This window comes from Populus trichocarpa, chromosome 1 (assembly GCF_000002775.5).
Source record: "Populus trichocarpa isolate Nisqually-1 chromosome 1, P.trichocarpa_v4.1, whole genome shotgun sequence".
In the NCBI taxonomy this organism is placed as follows: Eukaryota; Viridiplantae; Streptophyta; class Magnoliopsida; order Malpighiales; family Salicaceae; genus Populus; species Populus trichocarpa.
Window position 1 is genome coordinate 5,941,705 of NC_037285.2, and position 21,583 is coordinate 5,963,287.

At 28.1% G+C, this 21,583-nt stretch overlaps 1 protein-coding gene across 1 annotated transcript in view; it reads right to left on the reverse strand.

Moving 5' to 3' along the window:
- Positions 1–235: 235 nt before the first annotated feature.
- The window catches only part of LOC18101646 (receptor like protein 21), a 246,832-nt gene continuing 225,484 nt past the window's right edge, over positions 236–21,583 (reverse strand). Inside the window, exon 13 of the mRNA XM_052446823.1 lies at positions 236–1,156. Coding sequence (XP_052302783.1) covers positions 361–1,156 — 796 coding nt within the window. The 3' untranslated portion in view covers positions 236–360. The remainder of the gene's footprint in view (positions 1,157–21,583) is intronic.

The following is a 21,583-nucleotide window of genomic DNA, read 5'->3' on the forward strand; positions in this document are numbered from 1 at the left end:
AATACTCTCAGTTACTGAAGTTGTAGATCAAACAAATTATGTAAGTGCTCACAAGCTTATATACAATCAGTGAAATAAATTTGAATTGATATTTGTGTTGTAATGTCTTCCCTTTAATATTAAATATTTTTGGATATTTGTGTTGTAAATTTGAATTGATCATCCATCAAAATCAAGTAATAATGTAATATACAAGGGAAGTAAAAACTCATGGAATTAAAAAGCTCCACTGTATAAAAACCCACAAAACCAAATGGAACTGTATAAATTAATACAACATCGCTTAAGCATGTTTTTAAACTTGTTTAAATCTTAAAACTAGAATACACAACGATGCACCAAGTCTTGGTACCATCAAGGCTATGAAAACCCAAACTTGGATAAAATGGGAAGATTGTCCACCAGAAAATAATAGCAATTATTGATGCTCACCTCAATAAAGTGAAACCAAGCTCGTTGCCAATATGAATTTATGTATAGAACTGCTCCTATCACTAGCAACACCATGATGTATGTAACCCAAAAGGTCACATAGAAAACCTCCATATCCATGAAGCCACCATTATCTTTATTGTTCGTTGAAGTTGGCGTTAGTGATGGTGGCATAGCCGCACCACATATTTTGGGTAGCGGTTCTCCACAAAGAAAAGGGTTGTCCTTGTAGCAACTCTCATCAAACGTGGCAAACTGTGCAACTCTCGCAGGAATCTTACCGGACAAATTATTGTGAGCCACATTAAAAACTTCTAGAGAAAATAGTTCAATAAGTCGAGGTGGGATTTCTCCATCCAATTTGTTGTAGGAAAGATCCAAGCTCTCTATTTCCTTCAAGTTCCAAAATGTTGGTGGAATTGGTCCGGTCAAACTGTTGTGCGAAAGGTTCAATGCCTTGATCATACTGAGGTTTCCAATTTCAGGAGGAATCTCTCCTGTGAAATTGTTGAATGAAAAATCAATTCCCGTGAAGTACTGGATAATGCTGCCTCTATAAGAAAGGGATACATTCTTCGTTGTAAACTCGAAGGATTGTTGTGATGAGGACATAGAACTATGAGAATTGTATTGTTGTGGGAAAGGATGAGTAGATATCATCCAAGAGAGGATGTTACCAGAAAGGTGATTGTGAGAAAGATCAATCAAGGTTAATTGGTCCAACCTGGATAATTGAAATGGGATTTCACCTTCAAGATTGTTATAACTCAAGAGTAGAAATCTCAAGTTAGATAGCCTGTCAATCCATTCTGGAATTGTACCAGTTAAATTGTTATGGGAAAGATCCAATGCCAATATCTCAGTGGGGTTATCAAATGACATTGTAATCGGTCCTTGGAACTTATTTCTAGACAAATAAACATATCTCAAATTTGAAGAAATGCCGAATCTAGGTGGTAAACGACCAGAGAAATTGTTCCCTGATAAGTCCAAGAATTCAAGAGAAGACATATTCCATATCCTTTCAGGGATCTGCCCTTGCAAAATGTTGTTGGACAGGTCTAACCCTTGCAGCGAGCTAATGTTACCCAACGAGAAAGGAATGCTTCCATTGAAACCATTGTCAGACATAAATAAAACTTCTAACCCTGGCAAACGAGCTCCAATTTCTGAAGGGATTTGGCCTTGGAAGTGATTCATGGATATACTTAGGATTGACAAATTCACACGAGAAGTTTTTGGCGACAAGAATGGACCCAAAAGAGAACAGTTTTCTAAATAAAGTTCTTGTAGGTATGTGTTGTTCTCAATCAACCAATTTGGAAACTCTCCCTTTATTTGGATGTTTGTAAGATCCAAAGATTGCAGGCTGAACTGATGGTAAAGGAATTTAGGAAATGCACCACCTTGTCCAATACCGCTCAAATAGAGGGACTCTAACTGGAAGTTTGGGCTCAGATTATGATCATCTTCTTCTGCGAATATTTCATTACCTGATCCATCAAAATACTTGAGTTTTGAAAGGTTGTATAATGAGCTCAATGACATAGGAATCTTCAAGTGATTGTAAAAGAGAGAGAGTTGTTGAAGGGAAGTCAGATTTGCCAGACATGAAGGCAAGACACCACTAAGATCATTGTCACTCACATCTAGCTCTTGGAGATGATTTAAGTCACATAGGCCTGATCACATTATAATTTATGAAAATTTAAAACTTTGAGTGTCTAATGGAAAATACATAATCTAAAGAGAGAATAAGAGTGATCAACCTTACCTTGGGTTCTAGGTATTTGGCCATTTAGACTGCAACCCTCCAATTTCAATGTTATAAGAGAGGTCATCGTTCCTATGGCTTGGAAGATGCTATTATTGAGAGTATTGGAACTCAAATCCAAGTATTCCAAGTTCTTGAGATCAAGGAAGCCTGTCATGATCAATTAACCAAGAAATTATATTAGTGTAGAAGGAACTAAAATTAGAAATAATTCATTACTTATTAATCATGGCTAAAAAAATAAAAAAACATCAGGTAAGTGTAGAAATTGTATTGTCCAATTAATAGAAGGTTTTTTTTATATGTTTGACCCAAAAATAGAAATACACCATTGTTAATTTATTCTCCTCCTAAAAATAGCACTCTCTATATATGAAGTTATATTATTATTTATGTTATCATTTTAATTGCATTACACTGAAATGGTGTTGAGAGAGGGGCAAAATTAAATTGAAATATTATTTATATTAAATGGATGGTAGAATTTTAAAATAATAAAGATTTCAATTGAATTAATTTTTAAATTTGAGATTTAATTGTCTCTCCAAGACTTGTTTAATAGGTTGTTAAAACATAAAAGAGGAAATCTATACAGACACCTAATTGTAGCAGGTATAGAGAGAAATAAAATGATCAATGATAAGTAATAGTGAAGTTGGAATTTGTTAATTTACCTCCAGAAGGTACAGTACTGCTAAGAGCATATAATGATAGACTTTTTAAAGAAGGCAGTGCTCCAAGGCTTTGAAGGGAGTGTTCATCTAGAGAACAACCATCCAAATACAACTCTTTCAAGGAGCTCAAATTTTGCAACTCTGTTTGTTTAAAAATAGCAAATTGAATTTTTGAATTAATCCCAAATATATAAACATCACTATATATGTAATATAACTTACCGTCACCTAATATTCTTCCTCTAAAATCATTGTACTGTAGAAAAAGTGTCGTGAGGTTTGAGAATGCTTCTAATGATTGTAGTAACTGGAAGCTACTTCCATAGGTTGTTATATTATTTAGGGATAGAGTACTCAAGCTGCTTGGACCTGCAAGTTAGTTAGGGAAGAAACAAGAATAATTAATATTATCTTCATGATGTTACCACCCAGGTAGGTAATGTGAATGTGTTACTAATTACCTTACTTATTAATCATGGCTAAAAAAATAAAAAAACATCAGGTAAGTGTAGAAATTGTATTGTCCAATTAATATAAGGTTTTTTTATATGTGTGACCCTAAAATAAAAATACATCATTGTTAATTTATTCTCTTCCTAAAAATAGCACTCTCTATATATGAAGTTATATTATTATTTATGTTATCATTTTAATTACATTACACTGAAATGGTGTTGAGAGAGGGGCAAAATTAAATTGAAATATTATTTATATTAAATGGATAGTAGAATTTTAAAATAATAAAAATTTCAATTGAGTTAATTTCTAAATTTGAGATTTAATTGTCTCTCCAAGACTTGTTTAGTAGGTTGCAAAACATAAAAGAGGAAATCTATACAAACACCTAATTGTAGCTGGTATAGAGAGAAATAAAATGATCAATGATAAGTAACAGTGAAGTTGAAATTTATTAATTTACCTCCAGAAGGTACAGTGCCATTAAGTTCTCGCAATGACAGATTTTTTAGAGAAGGCAGTGCTCCAAGGCTTTGAAGAGAGTGTTCATCTAGAGAACAATCGTCCAGATACAACATTTCCAATGAGCTTAAATTTTGCAACCCTGTTCTTTCAAAAGTAGCAAATTGAATTTTTCATTTAAACCCAAATATATAAACATCACTATATATTTAACATAACTTACCGTCACCTAATGTTCTTCCTCTAAAATCATTGGAGCTCAGATCAAGTGTCGTGAGGTTTGGGAATGCTCGTAATGATTGTAGTAACTGGAAGCTACTTCCATAGGTTGTGATATTATACAGGGATAGAGTCCTCAAGTTGTTTGGACCTGCAAGTTAGTTAGGGAAGAAACAAGAATAATTAATATTATCTTCATGATGCTACCAGCCAGGTAGGTAATGTGAATGTGTTGCTAATTATTACCTCTTGAGGCTACCAATTTGGTAATATTGTTGCCGCCCAGTCTCAATTCCTCCAAGCTGCTCAGAGATTCTTGATATTTATATAAAAAAAATAAATGAATACAATACTCATTAATTGTGTTTAATAGATAATTGTGTTAATTAAATTTAATATTTATAAAAATAGTAGTATATTAAAAAACTAACCTTTCAAATCTATTAACCCCTCAAGTCTATTATAATCTAAATACAGTGATTTAAGAGACGGAAGCCTCTCCACAAATGATAGAATACTGTTATTGAAGCTATTATATTCCAAGTCAAGGATCTCCAAATTGCTCAATTTCTGTAACTCATAACCACCTATATAAACAAATAAAAAATAAATAAATAAAGACTTCATGTGAAGAATAATAATAAAAAAAGATATTATTGGAGTAACTGAATTATTATTGATGAAGAGGCATGTAATTGGTACGATGAATTCATGTAAAGAGGTTGAAAGAAAGATTATAATTTACTACTTGCCCATTGCTTCCATCATCACTGGCTTAGTGTTCGTTATGAATATGCATTTACAGGTAAAGCTGCATTTCACCCTCAAAATAATTATATTAATAATGTAAGGAATTAAACAAATTACTCCTTTTTACTAATTAAATGTGCTTTCTATTTTCTTCCAAAATGATAGTACTAATTAAACAACACCTTATTTGATTAATTCTAAAAAAATAAAACTAAAATAAATATTTTGTAATACTTAAGAGAGCAAACCTTTCTTCTCAACCCAACCAGCTATGCGATTATTCCACAAGATGAGACGGTTGAGTTGTTGGAAAGGAAGAAACAAGGAGGCATTTAAGTACCAATCTCCCAGCTCCTCATTCCTTGTGCCCCCAAGATCGAGTAAGGTGACTCGACCTGTACTGCTGTTGCACCGAATACGTTCCCAATCACAACAGTTGGCGTGGGCTATTCTCCAGGAGGGAAGGGAGGTGCCGTTGGGATAGTTAAGAGAATCTTTGAGGTGCAACAGAGCGATCCTCTCTTCCTCCAAGCAACCACGAGGCAGCCATCCTTGCAGGGAAACCGTTATCACTAACACCGTCAACACCTGAAGGAACAGCCCCATCTTAATATCAACTATTACAATATTAATTGTTGCGAATGGCAGCGAGGAGGTTAAGGCTTTTATAGAGGACTTCACGGACCCATGCCGTGGAAAAAACACTGCATGATGGCAACGGACACATCCCCTCGTGGAGAATAAATATATATAATTCAATGTTCATGACTTTCTTAAGCTAAATAAATTAAAAAAAATCTCATTAATTTTAAAAAATATCTTTATATAATGTTTTTAAAAAATAAATAAATTTGAAATCGTGTTTTTTTTAAATAATGTTTTTGTTTCAAATTATCTTTTATATATTTTTTTATCATTATGATATATTGATATTAAAATTAATTTAAAAAAAATATTTTAAAAACAACTTTTTTTTATTTTATTTTAATACATAATTCATAATATCTAAATTCATTCATTTAACATTTTTGTTCAATATATATAATCTCTTTGTTTTTTTATATAATACTTTTAATCTGAATATCTTAAAAGAAACATGACAAGTTTTTTTTTTTAACACTACTGATCACTTCTTTAAATATTAGTTATTGTTGATGAATGAGAATTAAGTGAATAGAATTTTAGGATTTCTAGAAGAATTAATTCTCTCAAATTTTGTCATATTTTCTGTTTTTATTTTTATTAAGTTGTCTTTTCTTTCTTACTTTTTAATATTTTTTGGATGAGAATGAAATATTTTATATAAACTTAAAAAAAACTCTGAGATTTATTCATATATATTCTGTGACTCTTTATTTATATAAACGGATGAAGCATGAAAATTATAGTACTTTTTTTTTATAATATTTTTAATCTGAATATCTTTTAAGAAAAAAATACATGATGGAAATGTTCTCTCGGACCCACCTCATGGGGGAAAAAATGCACGCTGGCACCATCCAACGGGCCCATTCATGGAAAAATGGATGATGGCAATGGTCTAACAGACCCAACTCTTCATCACAATCCCTTTCGTTTTTGTTTTGATATTATTAAGTATTGCTTGCGTGGATTTTTTTACTTCGCAAGGCCTCACTGTTTTCTCGAATAATATTGGTCGATGGATTATATAAAATTTTATATTTTTTAATTTAATTTTTGATGATTTATTTATAATCAAAGACCATTTAATTTTTATTTTTTTATAAAAAAGTAAAATTAAAAAAAATGAATCGAAAAAAAAAAGGTTAAACATGGATGTTATAGTCTTACAAAAGAAACACTTTTATCCTTGAATCTTAAAAACAACACTGATATTTATTCATATAATTCTGTGTTACTATTATTTATATAAATGGATATAGAAGGCGATTGTTACAGACTAAACTTTGAACATGAAATTGAGAAATTTCAAGGAGCAAACTCAAAATTGAATTATACATATTAATCACTTGATGAAAAATTAAATATGACTAGAAAACAAATACAATAAAAAATGATAATATATTAATCTAAGGTCGATTGTTCATTAATTAGTGGTCGATGCATTCTAACACACTAAATTGAGATTTTTTTATACAAGATGAAATTAAAACATATTATTCTTTCTCAAGCTTACGGGGCAATATATTTATTTTATTTAAAAACTTTTGATTTTACAAAATGGTTAATAAAATATCTTTATTAGTTTTGTTATAAAATAATGACATCACAGTTAACTCCTTTTAAATAACTCCTTTTAGATGGGTTTGAATTGATTTTATTTTATTTTTAATTTTTTAACTTTAAAAATATAGATAAATTTAAAATAAATATTTTCTTACAATAGTCTTAGAGTGAAATTAGAGCAAAATTTATAATTTTAAAATAAAAAATACATAAAAACATGTTTTTCTGTTCCCACTATTTTTGAATTTTATACCATGGTAATTAAATGTTGCCTGATTAACATAACACTAAATTATAATATAAAAAATTAATTGTGGAATGGCGTGGTTGTTGGATCTATTTGTTTTTTTTTTTTTTAATTATAGTGAAAATGAAATAGTTAACAACGACAAGCTGAATTCAATTTAGATTTGAAAATTCTATTTGGCAATTTAGCTGAATTCTTTTGAAAATTCTATTTGAACGGTAGGCGAGCCGAATCAAAAAGGGAGTGTTACCTCATCTTAATGGTATTTAAATTTGGCTAGCATTATTTTTGAAAGTTTTTTTTATTTAAAATTATATTTTATTATCTTAAATCAAGAGATTTTCAAGATAAATAGTGTAATATTAGCCTTTCAAAAAATTGAGAATTTCCCACTCTTCCTCCTCAAGGAATTAATTAGTGGGTAGTTAAAAGTTCTATTTTCTTCACTTTGTCTATAGTTTTACCTATACTATTGTCATCAATTAGGGATAGTTAAAACTAGTGATATTTCTCGCACGCTGTTATAAGAAAATTTTGGAAATTTTTATTCAATTATAAGATATTAAAAACAAATATTAAAAAAAGAAATAGTAGATAAAATTATAAAAGAAAAATATATTTTTTGAATTATGTAATTTTTTTTTCAAACAAAAGGAGTTTTTATTAGCATTATAGTTTATTGAATAAAAAGTAAGAATAATAAAAAATTTTCTATAAAACTATAATAATTAAAAAAAAAATTTAAAAATATATTTTCAAGCAACCAAGAGGCAGTCATCCTTCCAAGAAAACCATCGTTACGAACACCATCAACATTTGAATTAATAGCCCCATCTTAATATAAATGCTGATCACTTATTATCATTATCAAAAACACTAAAGCTCCCAGTTATGTTAGTGCGGATCTATTCATAAATTACTATTCATTATAATTGTATAATTATGAATTTGTTCTTGCAAAAAAAAAGGATAAGATTATCTTTTTGTCATGGTACAATTATCTTTAATATATTGTATGAGATTATATTTGTCATTCCACTTTTTTATAGTAAAATTACTATTTTAACCTTGGAATATAGAACTCTTATGCTTTTGCTCCACAAGTGTTTTTATTCTTTTATTTTTTTTTAAATAGTTAATTAAAATTTCTGTTTAGGATGCTTTAAGTATAATATAAATTTATTTTTATAAAAGAATAAAAAACACTTATAAAAAAATTATATAGAATACTTAAAGAATAATTTAAATATTATTTTTTTATAAAAAATAAAAAAAATTATAAAAAAATTAATCAGACATAGCTACCAAAAAAGTTAAAACATTCTTTAATACTTTTAATATTTTTTTAACATTTAAAAAGTTAATATACGTGCAAATATACTAATAATCTCTGGAAAGAAAGGAGCAACTTTTCTGTATCCATTATTTTCAAGGAAATGGGAAGTAAGCTCATAGCATTAACCTTTTATTCATGTTTTTATTTTTATTTTTTTTAAAGACTTTGATTCGGGGTCAACGTTTCAAGAAGGAATATAAGTTGCGGTTGATTACTTTCATGCAATTCTTTATTTTTTATTTTTTGGGTACTGTATGGTCCGAAGAAGATGACTTTTATAGTATATAGAGAATTTTTTAAAAACAGTTTAGAATTATAATTCGCATCCGAATTAATAATATAATAGGTTTTAATATTTACTTTTAATATATATAAAATGAAAGATATTATAAGTTTTTGATTAATGATGTTAAGTCACATATGTTTATAAAAATAATTTCTATCAACCAAATGATATGTTTAAGAGTTTGCAATATGTATTTTGAATTTAATATTAATAATTATAGCTTCCTAAAATAAGTTTATTTAGTTAATAAAAACTGGTCCATTTTTGTTGTCTCAATCCATCAAAATTCTAAATACATAGCATTTAGCGTTAAGAATTATACCCATTTAATTATACATATTAATTACTTGATGAAAAATTAAATATGACTAGAAAACAAATACAAATACAAATATATATATATATATATATATATATATATATATATATATATATATATATATATTATGGTCTCACTGACTCTTACGAACCGATCTCACATTGCACTTTGATTATTCTTTATTTTCTTGATTCTTCTTGTGTTTCACTACTTGATGATTCAAGAGTTATCCAATCGAAAAAACAATTAATTGTGGAATTGTATGGTAGCTGCATCTATTTTTTTTGTTTTTTTGGTGTAATTAAATTAATTATTTCGATAAATAATTAAAACATGTATTTGGGGGAAAATAAAATTAATTATTACTAGAGAGGCACTGGAGCCTTTGATATTTTGCAAAGGCATGGAATTCGATGCCAAGGGAATGTAAGATAGTTGTTGACTGCTGGCGTCAACGTGATAAAGCAATTAATTATAGTGAAAATCAAATAGTTAACAACGACAAGCTGAATTCAAGTTAGATTTAAAGTTGGATAATAATTGAAGTATTTTTATTTGAAAATAAATTAAAATAATATATTTTTTATTTTTTTAAAAAAATACTTTTAATATCATAATATTAAAAAAATTCAATAAATATATATATATATATATATATAAATAATTTTAAATAAAAAAATCAAATTTTATCTGATTTTTATTTGAAAAACAATACCATCTAGGGCATATCCAGGAAAAGTCTATCAAGAAACAAAGATATTCGGAGAATGACTGAAAATAAATCAAACCAAAGCCATGGAATTTGAAACCAAAAGATGGACCGAATTTGTCTCTACAATGAGCCATCAAAGTAGTGGGGCAAAAACTTGATGGGGAGATAATTATTTATTCATCAAAACAATTATTTATTCTGGAGGAAAACCCAAACTCAATTTCATTTGATCAAAGTCATACCATCAAAGAAAACAAGAAAAAAGGTATTTAATTAATATAATAATAAAAAAATTGGTATACTAATATAAGAAAAATAAAAATTTACTAAAATGAGTGGCACTCAAACAGCTTGAATATTCATATATCTTATCTTCCAAGCAAGAAGAAACAATAAAAGCAAGTAATGTTCTTTTCTCCAGCTATAAATAGATGGAGACATCAATACCAAAATAAATATGAATTAGTTATTCTGGAGGAAAACCCAAACTCATTTTCTTTTGATCAAAGTTACTCCATCAAAGAAAACAAGAATAAAATATTTAATTGATATAAAAATAAATCTACTAAAATGATTGGCACTTGAATAACTCTGAATGTTCACATACCTTATCTTTTAGACAAGAAGAGAAAATAAAAACAGGTAATATTTTTTTCTCTAACTATAAATGGATGGGGATATCAATATCAAAATAAATATGAATTAGTTAGAATAATTATAACTAACTAATATAATAGGTTTTAATATTTACTTTTAATATATATAAAATGAAAGATATTAAGAGTTATTGATTAATGTTGAAATTAAAGCATATTACCCCTTCTCAAGCTTATGGGGCAATGGTCTCATGGACCCGTCTCGTAGAAAAAACAAAAAACACTTGATAGCAATGGTTTCATGGACCATCCTGCTAGCCTATATCGTGAAAAAAAATACAAATGGCAATAGTCTCACAAACTCATCTCACACTGCAAATTCCTATCAATCTTACGTGTTGACTATGTTACAAAAAATAGATTGATAAGAACTATAGAAAGAAAAAAGAAGAGACTTATTGTCATGACAATTGTTGCTACCCAATTTTTGACCCATGTTTTGATAAATTTTCAGAAAAATTCAAAAATAGCGAAAAACATTGAAAACCCAAAAAATACATTTTTAATATATTTGCATCGTTTTTAGCATTTTCAGCGTCGTCTAAAAAGAATTTAAAATTTCAAAGGTCTTTCGAACGCGTTCAACTTTTAACGCGTTATTTTTAAAAAATCATTGATTTTCTTCATTGAGTCGACGTTGATATTGCTCGTTTTCAAAAAATACAAAAAAATTAAGAAAAATCAAATTTTACAAAAAAAAAAAGTTGAGGAATCAATTTTGAGGCCCAAACAATTATTTACCTATGCATAGGGAATTTTGAATATCAGAGGGGGAGGCAACACAAAAAAAAAAACAAAAATAAAAAACAAAAAAAAAAACTTTTTTTCTTCACCCGAAACTAGCCGTTCCCCCTGGCCCAAGACCATTTGATCCCTTTCTTTCGGCTGAAAATCAGGGACTCAGCCCCCACCCAGGGTCTTCTTTTCCTGATTTCCAGCCGACAATGAAGGTCCCTCCTCACAAGGAGGAACCCCTATTTCTTGTCATCTCCAGCTACACACCAGAGGGGGGGGATAGTCCCAGATTTTTCTTCTTCCTGACAGCCGTGGGCAGGGGCCCACGGCTCCCCAATCTCACTTCCTTCTCTCACAGCCATCATCAGCCCTGCCCCTCTCATCGCCATTTCCCCTGCCATTTCAGCCTTCCACCTCTGCCTCTCCACCCTCACAGCAGACCAGCCACAAGCCTCACGTCTGCCCCTGACATCTCCCCCCTGGATTTTCTTCTCTACTCCCTCAACTGCACAGCCGGCCCTTTCCCCTTGATTTTTTTCCTCTCATCTTCTTCCCCTCAGCAGCCGGCACAAGCAGCAGCCCAGCCATCTTCAGACCAGCCACCCGAACACTCCATCTCTGAAACCCACAGAGCCCCTCCCTTTTGGATTTTCTTCTTCCTCAGCCGCTGGACGCAAGCCTCCCTGCCTCCCTCTGCTCTTCGCAGCTCCTGAACCTCACCTCTCCACCTCACCAGGCTCCCCTCTTCCAGCCAACAGAAAAGCTGCCGTCCCTCGGGGTCCTTGGTTGTTGTTTTCAGAACCGAGCCAAGGACCCCCCTGCCATTTCAGCTCTTCACCGGCGCCCTCTACCCACAGCACCGACACCCACTAGATCTGCCAAGAGGAGTGAAGATCGGACAGCCATCCCCTCTCCATCGCAGCTTCACCCGGCTGACCACAAGAACCGCCACGCCCACAGCCACCGAGACACAGTCGCCCGATCTACCACCCGAAACAAGGGAGAAGAAGCCGGCAACCACCTGAAATAGAGGAGATTAGGAAAGAAAAAGAAACGAACAGATCTGCCCAAACGGAGAAAAAGAGAGACAGATCCGAAAACAAGGAAGAAGACATTAAAACCGACTGCCTTGTGTGTTTTTTTTCCTTTTGCAGGTGACAGTGATTCTCACTGCCGGTGAGGGGAAGAAGAGGGGAAGCCGCGACTGACCCCCTGTTGTTTTGGAGTTCCAGCGGTGGCGCGTGGGTTCACGCGCCACCAGTGACGGTGCGCGCGTGGAGCAACGCGCCACCATTGTCCCAGCACTGTTCCCGCCCCAGAAAACTTCCCTGACACTGTTCCAACTGTAGAGGGCTATCCCTGTAATTTCCGATTGTTTTAGGGCTAATTTTGTAATTGTAAAAATTGTTTAATGTTTTTTTTTGTTTAGTTGACTTTTTTATAATTTGTAATGTTGATGTAACAAAAAAAGAACGAAAAAGAAAAGAAAAGAAAAAGAAAAATATAGTGAAAGTGTATGTGTGTTTTTTATATTTTTTTATGTATGTTATTGAATAAAAAAAAATGAATTTAATATTTTTAATTTATATGCACAAATATCTAAAGGACAGATAAAAATCATGTTGTACTCCCTTAAAAATGTAGAACATGTGTCTACATATATTTTGGGAACTAATAACTGATTTATCAAAGCCTTAGAATTGGGCTAAAATTTTATTTTTAAAACACATTAAGTCCACGAAGCAGCTTACCTCAGGTAGGGTGCGTTAGGGGGGCTAATACCTTCCCTAACCACAACCAGTCCCTTACCCGTGAATCTCTGACGAGACCAGTACACCCGGGTTTCCTAGTAGCCCTCAATTAAATACTAGGTGGCGACTCTAACGAATCAAATCAAAACGACAAATGAAAAATCGCCAGCCGACACCGCGCGCTGATTTTTTGACGTGCGACAACAATAACAAGACGTATTTTAGAAATATTATCATTTGTTGTTCATTTCCGTAAAGAAAGTAGCAAGTCTTATGTATCCATCATTGTCCTGCAAAGTGAGCTTTCTAGTGTTAACCTTTTATTCATATTTTTTCATAAATAAATAAAAAAAAAAAACTGACATTGGGTTACTTTATAAGAAGAATACAAGTTTTCGGTTAATTGCTTTTATGTAATTCAATTATTTTTTTCTACGATGTTGTTTGTTTTAATCAGCATTATTAAATTAAATTCAAGATTGAAAAGTTAATCTCTAAATAAATCAATCCACAACCTAGTCAATCTAGTCAAAATCTAATTTATTAAACCACTTAACATATTTAAATATGTGCAATGTGTATGTATTTTGAATTTAATATTAATAATTATAACTTTATAATATAAGTTTATTTAGTTAATAAAAACTGATCCACATCTGTTCTCTTATCTATCTCTCACTATTGTTTTTTTTTGTACTATTTTTGGGGACTGCTTTATTTATTTTTTTTCCTCTCATTATACTTATAAAACCTATAAAAAAATAAAATATACTAGAATAAATGGCACTCGAATACCTCTAAAAGTTCATATATCTTATCTTCTAAGCAAGAGAAATCAATAAAAATAGGTGGTGGTATTCTGTAAATGGATGGAGATATTAATACCAAAAACTTGGATAATAATTGTTTTTTTTTTAATTTGAATATTTATTTTTATGAAATCTGATAAAATAAAATATCTTTATTTTCACAAATTATTTTCGAATAGTTAAAACTAGTGATATTTCTAGCTTGCTATTAAAACTATAGTTTTTTTAATTTGTTTCTCAATTATTGAGGAAAAAACGCATGATGGTTGGAAATGGTCTCACGAACTCATAAATGCATGATGGTGATTGTCTGTCGGACCCATCCTGAGGAAAAAAACATGCATGACGGCTAAGTACTTCTAAAATACTTATTTCGTGTACTCTTGAGATTGGAGGATTGCCACCATATATTTTCGCTGTTGGAGAAATACAGTAGTTTAGGGAATTTTTTTAAATATATTATATTAATATAATTAGAGGTGCATCCTTAAACTTATTTCGATAAAAAACTTAATTAGTTTTTCAATTTATATACAATCTAACCCATTGATATATCTTTCTGTCGAATACGGTAGATTTGGAGCTAAAACTCTAAAAAAAGTCAGCAGCAAAATTTGTTTTTTCAATATGCTACTTCTATTCAATATAGTATTTTAGTCAAGGATGGTGACTCTTTCTCGAGGACAAATTAAGAATCCATAGAGAAGACTTGACTTGGGGTGCCTTGCATTAACCTTTTATTCATGTTTTTCCAAAAGATGACTTAACTTGGGTCAACGTTTAGGAATATAAGTTTCGGTTAATTATTTTTATGCAATTCAATATTTTCTTTTGTACTCTATGATCCTGATGAACATGACTTTCTTAAGTTAGTTGTAGTGTATAGATTAAAAAAAAAACATTTTAAAAATATAATTCACATCCGAGTTAATACATTCACAAATTAATATAATAGATTTTAATACTTACTTTTAATATATATAAAATGAAAGATATTAAGAGTTGATTAATTGTTAAGCTATATATGTTTTAAAAAATCATTTCTATTAAACCACATTATATGTTTAAATATTTGTAATATGTACATATTTTGAATTTAATATTAGTAATTATAAAGTTTATTTAGTTGCTCCACTTCTGTTCTCTCCTCTCTCTCACTATTGTTCTTTTTTTTTTTCTTTTTTTGAACTGCCTTGTCTCTCTTTCTTTTTTTGTCTCCCATATCTTAATCCTTCGAGATTCAAAATACATAGCAATTTACGTTAAGAATGTTGATGAAAAATTAAATATAACTAAAACAAATAAAAAAATTAATTATTATTTTTTAAAGTATTTTTTACTTAAAAATATATTAAAATAATATAATTTTTATTTTAAAAAAAATATTTTTGATATTAGCACATTAAAAAAATTAAAAAATATATAAAAAATAATTTTAAATAAAAAAATAAAATTTTATCCAATTTTTATAAAATATAAAATTAATATATCAATTTAATAAAAAAATAAAATTTAAAATAAAAAAATAAAATTTTATATCTTAATCCTTCGAGATTCAAAATACATAGCAATTTACGTTAAGAATGTTGATGAAAAATTAAATATAACTAAAACAAATAAAAAAATTAATTATTATTTTTTAAAGTATTTTTTACTTAAAAATATATTAAAATAATATAATTTTTATTTTTAAAAAAATATTTTTGATATTAGCACATTAAAAAAATTAAAAAATATATAAAAAATAATTTTAAATAAAAAAATAAAATTTTATCCAATTTTTATAAAATATAAAATTAATATATCAATTTAATAAAAAAATAAAAAATAAAATAAAAAATAAAATTTTATATCTTAATCCTTCGAGATTCAAAATACATAGCAATTTACGTTAAGAATGTTGATGAAAAATTAAATATAACTAAAAAACAAATAAAAAAATTAATTATTATTTTTTAAAGTATTTTTTACTTAAAAATATATTAAAATAATATAATTTTTATTTTTTAAAAAATATTTTTGATATCAGCATATTAAAAAAATTAAAAAATATATAAAAAATAATTTTAAATAAAAAAATAAAATTTTATCCAATTTTTATAAAATATAAAATTAATATATCAATTTAATAAAAAAATAAAATTTAAAATAAAAAAATAAAATTTTATATCTTAATCCTTCGAGATTCAAAATACATAGCAATTTACGTTAAGAATGTTGATGAAAAATTAAATATAACTAAAAAACAAATAAAAAAATTAATTATTATTTTTTAAAGTATTTTTTACTTAAAAATATATTAAAATAATATAATTTTTATTTTTTAAAAAATATTTTTGATATCAGCATATTAAAAAAATTAAAAAATATATAAAAAATAACTTTAAATAAAAAAATAAAATTTTATCCAATTTTTATTTGGCCAATCGGAGCATATCCGAGAAAAGTCTATCAAAAAACAAAGATATTAGGAGAATGACAAAAAATAAATCAAACCAAAAGATGGACCAAATTTGTCACTGTAGTGAGCCATCTTAGTGGTGGGACAAAAACTTGATGGAGAGATAATTATTTATATATCAAAATAATTATTTATTCTAGAGCAAAACTTGAACTCAATTTCATTTGATCAAAGTCATATCATCAAAGAAAAATGAAAATCTATTAAAATAGATGGACTTAAATAGCTCTGAATATTCACACGCTTTATCTTGCAGGTAAGAAGAAACAATAAAAGCAGGTGACGTTCTTTTCTCCAGTTGTAAATGGATGGAGACATCAATACCAGAAACATGGACATTTTATTTTCAATTTGAATACTTATATTCATGAAATTTAATGAATAAAATATCTTCATTAATTTTATTATTAGGATGATGATGTTCAGTTAATTTTTTTAGATGAGTTTAGATTGATTTTATTTTATTTTTAACTTTTGAATAGTAAAGACATATAAAATACTTATACTTTATATCTTCTTTTATTCAAGTACTCTAATTGATTTTTTTATTATTTAAGTACTTGATAAACTAGTGTCTAACCATAAAGTTTTTTACATTGATTTCTCGAATAAATGTAAGGTTTATATAAAGTAACTATGGAGTAATAAGAATATTAACAATAAAATTTATTTATAAGTAAATCATAGATTTAATTTCTCTAAATTTTAAATTTGGTGTGAATAAATTCAAAGAATTTCCAAGATAAATAGTACAATAGTAGCCTTTCAAAAAATTGAGAATCTCCCACTCTTCCTCCTCAAGGAATTAATTAGTGGGTAGTTAAAACTATAGTTTGTTCTATTTTCTTCAATTTATCTATAGTTTACCTATATTATTGTCACAAATTAGGTATAATTAAAATTAGTGATATTTCTCGAACGTTGTTATAAGAAAATTTTGGAAATTTTTATTCAATTATAAGATAATAGAAATAAATATTAACAAGAAGAAACAATAAATAAAATTATAGAAGTAAAACATGTTTTTTGAATTATGTAATTTTTTTTTGTTCTCAAAACAAAAGGAGTTTTTATTAGCATTATAGTTTATTGAATAAAAAGTATAATGCCATCAACATCTGAATGCCATCAACATCTGAATTAATAGCCCCATCTTAATAATTTAAACTAAAAAAAAACATATATTTTCAAGCAACCATCAGGCAGCCATCCTTCCAAAAACACTATCGTTACTAATGCCATTAACATCTGAATTAATAGCCCCATCTTAATATAAATGCTGATCAATTATTATCATTATCAAAAATATTAAGTGATGTTAGTGCGTATCTATATTATTTATTGTAATTGTATAATTATGAATTTGTTCTTACCATGAAAAAAAGAATTAAACTTTAAGTGTATATATTCATATATTACTATTCATTATAATTGTATAATTATAAATCTATCCTTAAAAAACAACAACGAATTAAGCTTTGAGAGTAAAATTATTTTTTTTATCATGAATAAAAAATTGCATAGTTTTTTGAGGTTTGATTATATTGAGTTAACCCTTTATAGTTTTTTTTTTAATTTCACCCTCTATTATTTTTTAATCTATAAATAATCTATAAAATAATATTTTGGAAAGTTTTCAAGTTTTGAGATTAAATTCATAGCTCTTTTCTCTTTAAATACAAGAAATATACCAATCAATATTAAAATAACTTATTAATATTTTCTTTCAAGTTTATTAAAATAATAAGGAACAAATCTTACAAATTAAAAAGTTGAAAGAAAATGAAATTGAAAAAAAATAATATAATTTCATAAATTATCTCAAATAAAATAAATAACAATCAAAATAACTTGTAAGCTCAAAAGTCATAAAAAATACAAATTCAAAGGAACTTTAAGAAATTCAAATGAAGTTGATGATGATGAATGAACATAATAATAAAAGGAGAATAAGAAAATATTTAGATATTTATATACAATGTATGATTGTATAATAATTTCATGTGATAATAACATGAAGGGTTTTTTTTCAATCAAATAAAAAAAACTATTTATCTATCAAAATAATTATTATGAATTTAATATTTGCAATATGTATTTTGAAATATACCACATGAAATGTTTAAATATTTGCAACATGTATTTTGAATTTAATATTAATAATTATATCTTCCTAACACAAGTTTCCATCTCTCAATCCATCAAAATTCATAATACATAGCAATTATAATAAAGCATTTAATTGCATTTCCAATAATTAATCGGTGGTTACATTTTTTTAATGATAATTGAAGAATATATTAAAATAGTTATTTAAAGAATGATAAAAACAAAAGAAGGAGAATTAAGCTAGTTGAAATTAAAGCGTATTAACAATTGATAGCATTAATGGTCTCACGGACCCATCTTACACTGCAAAATAGCTGGCTAGCGTTAACCTTTCATTCAATGTTTTTCCACAAAAGACTTTGACTTTGGGGTCAACTTTTCAGTTCATTACTTTTATGGAATTCAATTTTATTTTACTATGTGATTTTGTAATACTTAAAATCTTGAATTGACAAGGTCTTGCGTCTATCTACTAGACCTGTCCAGGTTTTTTTTTTTTTTTTTATCAATGGTGATGGCAATGTGAAAGAGTGAATATCGAATTATGGAGTTCTTGGGAAATATAAACATGAATTATATTAAAATCATATCCGTTACTACTGTTCAATTGTGATTCATTCAATGTTATTAAAATCCAATTCAATATAAAAATATTTTTGATATCAGTATCAATAAATAAATAAAAATTAAATAAAAAATTTAAATTTATTTTTATTTTTATTTTTATTTGGAACACAGTATCAACCGGGGCATATCCAGGAAAAGTCTATAAAAAAAAGATATTCAGAGAATGACAGAAAATAAATCAAACCAAAACCATTGAATTAGAAACCAAAAGATGGATCAAATTTGTGAGCTATCTTAGTGGTGGGGCAAAAACTTGATGGAGAGATAATTATTTATTCATCAAAACAATTATTTATTCTGGAGGAAAACTCAAACTCAATTTCATTTGATCAAAGTCACACCATCAAAGAAAACAAGAAAAAAGTATTTAATTGATATAATATAAAAAAATTGGTATACTTATATAAGAAAAATAAAAATATACTAAAATGGATGGCACTCAAACAGCTCTGAATATTGGTATTCCTTATTTTCCAAGCAAGAAAAGACAATAAAAGAAAATGATGTTTGTTTTCTCCGGCTGTAAATAGATGGAGATATCAATACCAAAATAAACATAAATTAGTTAGAATAATTATAACTAAGTTTTAATATTTACTTTTAATATATATAAAATGAAAGATATTAAGAGTTGGTTAATGTTGTTAAGCTATATATGTTTAAATATTTGCAATATGTACATATTTTGATTTTAATATTAGTAATTATAAAGTTTATTTAGTTAATAAAAATTGCTCCATTTTTGTTCTCTCATCTGTCTTTCATTATTGTTCTTTCTTCTTTTTCTGAACTATCTTGTCTTTTTTTTCTTCTGTCTCTCATCTCTCAATCCTTCAAGATTCAAAATGCATAGCAATTTACATTAGGAGTATTGATAAAAAAAATAAATATAACCAGAAAAAAATACAAAAAAGAAAAATATATTGGAGAAAGAGAGTATCTAATGCTAGTAAAGCATTTAAATTTCCATTGAAAGATGCGTGATATATTAATCTAAGGTCCATTTTCCATTAACTAATCGGCGGTTGCATTCTAACTCTTGGGATTTATTTTTTATGCTTAAACATTTAATTCTTTTTTATACACTAAATTGAAATTAAAGCATATTACCCCTTCTCAAGCTTATGGGGCAATGGTCTCATGGACCCGTCTCGTAGAAAAAACAAAAAACGCTTGATAGAAATGGTCTCATGGACCATCCCACTGGCCTCTATCGTGGAAAAAATACAGATGATGATTATCTTAAAGACCATCCCACTAACCCACATCGTGGAAAAAATACAGATAGCAATGGTCTCACAAACCCATCTAACACTGCATTCATCTTTTACTTGTTGATTGTCAAAAACTATTGATAAATACTTTAGAAATAATAATAAAAAAAGACTTGTTGACATGACAATGACAATGACAAGAAGTATTTTAGAAATATTATCATTTGTGATTTATTTTATCAATGATATTGTTTGATTTTACCATCGTCTTCAAAATTAAGGCATGATTTTCCACATGTTATTTCCATAAAGAAAGTAGCAAGTCTTATATATCCATCATTGTCATGCAAAGTGAGCTTCCTAGCGTTAACCTTTTATTCATATTTTTCCTTAGAAAAAAAGTGACATTGGGTTACTTTATAAGAAGAATACAAGTTTTCGGTTAATTGCTTTTATGCAATTCAATTTTTTTTTCTACGATGTTATTTGTTTTAATCAGTATTATTAAATTAGATTCAATATTGATAAGTTAATCTGGAACCTAACTTGATTTAGGTTTTAAAAAACTCAAGTGAGAGTTGACTTCATCAAACTAATATTATACTTGTGTCTATTATATTTATAAAACCTATTCAAGTCATAGATTAAGTGATTCAATTTAAAATAATATTATTTTAAGATATATTTTTTAAAAAAATTATAACAAAGTCATTTTAAAAAATATTTGAAAAGTCAAATTTAGTTTCACTTGGATTTTAACTAGACCATGTGTTGACCTAATAGATTAATATAGTTTAATCAAGTAAACTCCTATCTAGTTTAATAAAACCTAGTTTGAGAGTAAAATACTAAATTCTTCAGAAAATCAAGTTGACCTGTTAAGCTGACCCGTTAAGCTATACTGGATTTAATAACACCTCTCCCGGCTCTTAATCCATTGAACACAAATGAAAAAAAAGCTTTACGTACAGATGTTTGGGTTTGTTTAGAGATTCGTGATAGCAAATAGGCTCAAAAGGTTGGATAAGTTATTGCTTCCTCCCCCTGTCCTCTGCTTTTATTTTATGCTAGCTGGCCTCTAATTTTGGCTCTACCACCTTTCTATAATAATACTCGACTATTATAAAAAAGAAGAAGCAGAAGCAAAAATAACTTAGCGCGGTTGTGTATAGATAGTTTCCTTAAATGAAGCGTGTACATGTCTGATGAGCAGAAAGACAAAAAATGGTAAATGAGGACAGCATTGCATCACCACCATGGCAAACTCGGCATGACCGAGGAGTGCAGCAATGTGCAAAGGAGTGTTTGATGTGCTAAGGATATAGAGCCAAGTAATTGTTTCTGAT